This window comes from Octodon degus, unplaced genomic scaffold, assembly GCF_000260255.1.
Source record: "Octodon degus isolate 3935 unplaced genomic scaffold, OctDeg1.0 scaffold00122, whole genome shotgun sequence".
Lineage (NCBI taxonomy): Eukaryota > Metazoa > Chordata > Mammalia > Rodentia > Octodontidae > Octodon > Octodon degus.
The window spans coordinates 7107958-7113696 of record NW_004524698.1 but is presented as its reverse complement, the minus strand read 5'-3'; the positions used below and the strand labels follow the sequence as shown (position 1 = coordinate 7113696).

General features: G+C 47.4%; 1 protein-coding gene across 2 annotated transcripts in view; it reads right to left on the bottom strand.

The window, feature by feature from the left end:
* Nucleotides 1-812: 812 nt before the first annotated feature.
* The window catches only part of Top3a (DNA topoisomerase III alpha), a 42736-nt gene continuing 37809 nt past the window's right edge, over nucleotides 813-5739 (bottom strand). For both annotated transcript variants that reach the window (XM_004640286.2, XM_023700136.1), the window contains 3 exons: nucleotides 4361-4483; nucleotides 2575-3254; nucleotides 813-2130 (listed from right to left, as the gene is read on the bottom strand). In XM_004640286.2, coding sequence (XP_004640343.1) covers nucleotides 1952-2130; nucleotides 2575-3254; nucleotides 4361-4483 — 982 coding nt within the window. In that variant the 3' untranslated portion in view covers nucleotides 813-1951. The remainder of the gene's footprint in view (nucleotides 2131-2574; nucleotides 3255-4360; nucleotides 4484-5739) is intronic.

Genomic DNA, 5739 nt, shown 5'->3' with positions numbered 1-5739 from the left:
AAAAAAAAAATGGTTGGGGGTTTTGCTCAGTGGCAGACTGCTTGCACAGTAGTACGTTTAAGACCCTGGGCTCAATCTCCTGTACTACAAAACAAAGCCAAACTAACAAAACAAAAGGAAGGTAACAAGTATTAAGAAGGATGTGGAAAAATAAGTTACCATTGTATGTAGCTGGTAAGACTGTAAAATGGTACAGCCACTGTAGAATTTGGTGGCTTCTCAAAATGTTACAACAGGGTTACTGAACAATCCTGAAATTCCATTCCTCATCATATGCCCAAAATGAAAACTAATCAATATTCACACACAAATGTGCATAGCCGCACTATCCACAACTGCTACAATGTGGAAACTCAAATGTTCAAATGACAAGCGTAACGTAGTACCCAAAATGTAGTGTTATAGTCTTCCCTCACCTGTGGTTTCAGTTACCTGTGGTCAACTGTGGTCCAAAAATACTGTCTTGATTCTCTCGAGTGATCATATTCACAGAACACATGAAATAGTTGTTATAATTACTCTATTTGAGTGTTAAAATGTTCTTAGTTTTTGTGCTGGCAACCACACCAACATCCCCAACCTGTTTCTCACTCTCACAGTTAATGAACTGTTAACTAAAAAACAGTATATTGTACAGAGGTTTCAGTACTATCCCAGATTTCAGGCATCTATTGGGAGTCTTGGAGCATATTTTCCTCACAAATAAGGGGGACTTAGGATTCAGCCATGAAGTACTGGCCCATGCTTCAATGAGCATGAACCTTAAAAACATCATGTTAGAGAAGCCAGACACAGTTTATGTATTATATGATTCTATTTATGTAAAATGTCCATAATAGGTAAGGCAGCAGAAACAAACAGCAGGTAGACGGTTGCTGGGGACTGGGAAAGCCAGCACTGCAGGCTGGGACCCACACCTGCTGACTAGGCTGCATCAGGAACAAGGCCAGGAATTCGTAGTTGGAGCCCCTTGTCCTGACACCCAGTGAGCAGAGGGCTGGCCTAATGAAGGATAGGGGCTTACAGTCCCAGACCCTGAGAATAATTTCTTTGCTAACTGCGACAGTGATGCTTCTTGGTTTGCAGTATCACTGTGGGTCACAGCTGAGTTCACAGCCACCAATTATGTCCTCTGCTACTGGCCTCACTACTGCAATCATGTAATTCACACCCCATTCCTGCTTCTTTTCTGAACTGTATAAGAGCCAAGTCAACTATACTATTCACAGTGCATTGCTTGCAAGGGCGGAAGATGGTCAGTGGCAATTTTGTGCCAAGTGACAAATTGGAGAGGCCAAGTGACAAATGGGGCTTGGCTCTAAAAGCCACCAGACAGTATTGCTGAGTGCTTCCTCCACTACTGGCTAGCAGATGCCCTCACTCCTACAAATGTTAGAAGACACTGTGCTGTACCACCACTTGTCAGAGTAAACAATAAATTTTTTCCTAAGGCACATGAGCTAGGGGTGTCTGGGCTTCTACATGAAGTGGAAATGGAGCTACTCCTGAAGATCTGGTGTTAGAAGAGCCACTTCCTAGTATGATGCCCTCCTTCCCAGTATGGTCATGGAGAGACGCTCCATCCTGGCTGCTCAGTGCCTGAGGGAAGTGCTGCCTCCTCGCCGAGAAAGCCCTGGGTGCTTCTTGGCTTGCAGTGAGTAGGCAACAGCTAAGAGTTCACAGCTGCCAGTGGTTATATCCTCTGCTGCCGGCCTCAGCACATGCTACCAAGGACCATCCCTGGGGTGTGGGGAGTCACAGGGCAGCAGCTCTTTTTCTCGGCAGGTGGCTGTGGTCACCTTTTAGAGCGCTCGAAGAGTGCCACTGTCCAGCAGAGCTAACCTTCTTGAGGGTCTAGACTTTGTGTTCTTTAGCAAAGAAAAGCCCATCACTCCTCAGTCTCTACAGAGTCTCAGGCTGAGAAAGTGGCCCTCTCTACTCTGTACTGCTTTCATCTATTCTGAGGACAGAAGGGCCGGGTGTGTCCAGGCTGGTGGCATAAACTGCACTTGCGTAATTTCTTTGCTGTGGACCCTGGATCTGAGGAACTGGTCCGGGGTCTTTTGTTCCTAGCTTCTGAACCCTGGGTGTTTTCTCTTCCTCCTGGCCAAGGCTGGGCTGCAAAAGTCCCTGTGGGAAAAGTTAAGAGGAAAGCTGAATTTAGAACTGACACCCTGACATGACAATACAGGTAGTGTTGGAAGGGGGTGTATGTATTATACTCCCTCTTCTCTAGGAAAGCTCTATGTCAAAATCTGACCCATCTATCACCTTATGCTACCTGATACTTCTAAATATCCTAGGCTCTTGGGCATGGTCCTGATAATTGAGAACTGGAGTAACTTTGCGTAAATTCTGTGTGTTAGCCACAGTGAAAACACCAGTTAATAGTAGTGGCTCTTTAATTTGGAAAGACTGGTTCACTGCTTTGCTCAAAGTGGCCAATGAGGAAATAGGAGGAGTAAGACAGCTAGGAGCCCACTGCAATCCCACTATAATCCCTGCCTTCCTTCTGTCATCTCTGGTTTGTGGGGTGAAAAACCTAAGCAGGACCTACAAGTTCTGCCAACTCACCTGGGGCCACATTCTCATCAGCCCACTGAAAGAAGCCACACTGCTGATCCCGTGGCTTAGCACATGTGTGGAACTGGCGCCCTTTGTTGGGACCATCCTTTTGCACTGTCCTCTTGACAGCAGGGTGGCTGCACAGGCAGGATGTGTTGCTGCCATTGCCATTGCCAGAGTTGTTGAGCTGACCAGAGTGGTAACCTAAGCCTGACTGGTATCCAAGGGAGGTGCCTGGCAGCCTTGACACAGAGGTAGGGGCTCCTCCTGCTCCAGGATGGCCACCATTGGCCCAGAGGAAAAAGTTGCAGGCACCACTGCTGCATTTGTAGAACTGCCGACCTTGGTTGGGGCCCTCTTTGCGGACGGTGAGCAGCACAGCCTCCTGGCCACAGTTACAAGTCACAGAGTTGCTCTCACCAATGGCAGCAGCTGGCAGGACAGTTTGGGCCTGAGGCTGTGAGGATTTGGTTTGTCTGTTGCCGGGAGGGTGAGAGTGGCTGCTGTCCATCCTGTTCACTGACTGGCTAGCCTGAAGGTGGCCAGAGGGCTGGCTGCTTCTGGGAGGACCCTGTGAAAAGCGCAGGCCTAGGATCTCCTTCAGGGTCTCATCACATCCACCAATGCAGCCCACAAACTCCAGGGGCATGGTTGGGGGAAGGCTCCCACGCTTGAATTTGAACTTCAACCTAGTGAGGTCAGAAGATAAGACAAAACATTACTAGCTGCTCAGTATCTTCTCCTCATCCACAGAAGGTGCTCTCAGGCCAATCCCTTATTCCCTAAGGAAGCTCATGCAAGGCAGCCATAGGTAGCCAACCATGAGCCCTGTACCAACATCACAGGATGTTGGCTGCACACAGGAGTGCAGAGTGGGAAGCAGAGCATATGAAATCACCCAATTAATCACCCATATCGATACCACTGAAAGCCTCCATTTCGTTATACCAATGGTTCTCAAAGTATGGTTGTACAGCTTTCCAAGTTGAGGTGTAATCTAAGAACGTTGAGAAGCCCTATATAGTTTGCTCTCGTTCTTCTGTACAATAGTTTTCCAGAGGTGACAACACATGCACGTCTGAATGAAAGGGCAGATGGGAATCTTTTCTGTTTTTGTTTTTGCGCAACCGGGGATTGAACTCAGGCTCTTGTGCTTGAGTTCTCGGCCCTGCAGATGGGAATCTAATTTTGCACGTGTAAAGCAACGTCATCCTCTTCATTGGTATATTTTTGCTTTGGAAATTAGGGATTTTGCCCTAAAAGTCACTTTAAAAATTCATGTTAGTAAGCAATGAATTTCTATAAATGAATATTTAAAAGATGTCTCTGGGCCGGGGAGATGGCTCAGTGGAATAAGTGCTTCCCTGGCAAATGCAAGGGCCTAAGTTCAATCCCTGGTTGTGGAAAAAAAAAAAAGCTATCTGGGCTTTTCAATGGCTTCATAGGGTGTGTGTGCTTCAGTGACCAAGAGGTTGGTACCACTGACCTGCCCTGGTACTCTGGACTTTCTAGAGGAGCATGGATACCTTATTAATATGTGAATAATTCCCTGAGCCCTGTGCTGAGTGATCTGTGTGGAGAGGTCAGGGAGTCGCTACCTCCTAATGTCCTCAGGACACAGGGAGCTCCCCGCAACTGGGCCACAATGAAAACAGCAGAACTGCCTGCCTCGGCTGTTGCAGGAGTAGCTGAAATGATGCAATGCCCGAAGATGACATTCCCTGGATGTCTCACGTGGATTTCGGCAGCAGAAAGGGAAAGATGTTCTGTGGGTACCCCTTCGCACTCAGCTCACCTGTACACGGGGGCTGGTTTACAAACAGGACACACGCTCTCATCCCTGCTGACCTCCAGCACTGAGGGAGGAAACCACATGGCCAGTCGGCATTCTGGGAAGCCGGTGCAGCTAAGGTAGAAACTGGAGAGCGGGGAGGCTGGGTCAGACCACAGGAATACAGGAGACACACGTGGCCTGTCACCCGCCTGCCAAAGAAACCTTTTCAGCTGACTGAAGACCATTTTTTTTTCAGAGGACACTTAATGGACAGTCACTAATGTTAAAGGACTTAGAAAATCTAGGCTGCATTTATTTTTCACATCCCTGAAAAAAGCAGCAGCTATTGCTGACCCTGCTTTCTACTTAAAAAGCCACCATGAGCCAAGGTCAAGTTATGTACTATGCAACATGCTCTCACGTAGTCTCACTTCTTGCTCAGCACAGTCCTGGGCTGTGATCTGAGGGCCTCAGTTTGTATATGAGTAAACTGAAGCTTGGAATGGTGGAAGTCTACCCAGGGACACAGACAGTGACTGGGAGCCAGGCCTGGAAAGCCATCTGGTCTGATGAAAGAACCTTTCCCCAACACATACACCACTCACCATCCTTGGACAACATTTCTTTTCTTCTAGGGTGGGGCCAACGCAGCATGTGGTGCTGGGGATCGAACCCCCGTCCCTGCACTTGCCTAAGCAGGCGCTTAGTCCACTGAGCTATCTTGCTGGCCCCGAGACAACATTTTTTTTTTTTTTTTTTTAATTTTTTTTTTTTTTTTAACATTTATTTAGTGTGTGTGTGGCCAGCTCAGCCCACCAGGGGGCACGGCTGGCCGGCATGTGGTGCTGGAGGATCGAACCGCGGTCCCTGTGCTTTGCCAAGCTTGTTTCAAGTAGGTGCTTTAGACCACTGAGCCATCTCTCCAGCCCCAAGGGACAACATTTCTTGACACCTTCCATTCAGGGAACTTGAATGGAACTTTTGAGTGTGCCTAGGTATGACTAGGCAGATAGCAACCTTAAACTTTATTTAAATGGAAAGCTCACCATCTCAGAAATGGGAATTATTAGATAAACTCTAAACCAGTAAACTCTGAGAAAATTTCTGTATCTCCCTGCATGCCTCCAAGAAGCATTCTGTCAAGAATCCTGAGAAAACCAAAAGCATTTTTCTCCCTTATAATAATGACTACTAATCTGATTACTTACTAGGCAAAGAAAAACCATCAGAAGCATTTATTAAGTATTAAGTTACTGCCCAGCATTAGGCTAAGCCTTGAGTGGCACCAGCTTCTACCTGCAGTCCCACAGATCTCTAGTGTCTGAGAGACAGGGAATATGTCCCTTCTCCAGGATCACTCAGGCTACTGAGAACTGGGTAGGGAGGAGCTGGGAGAACCA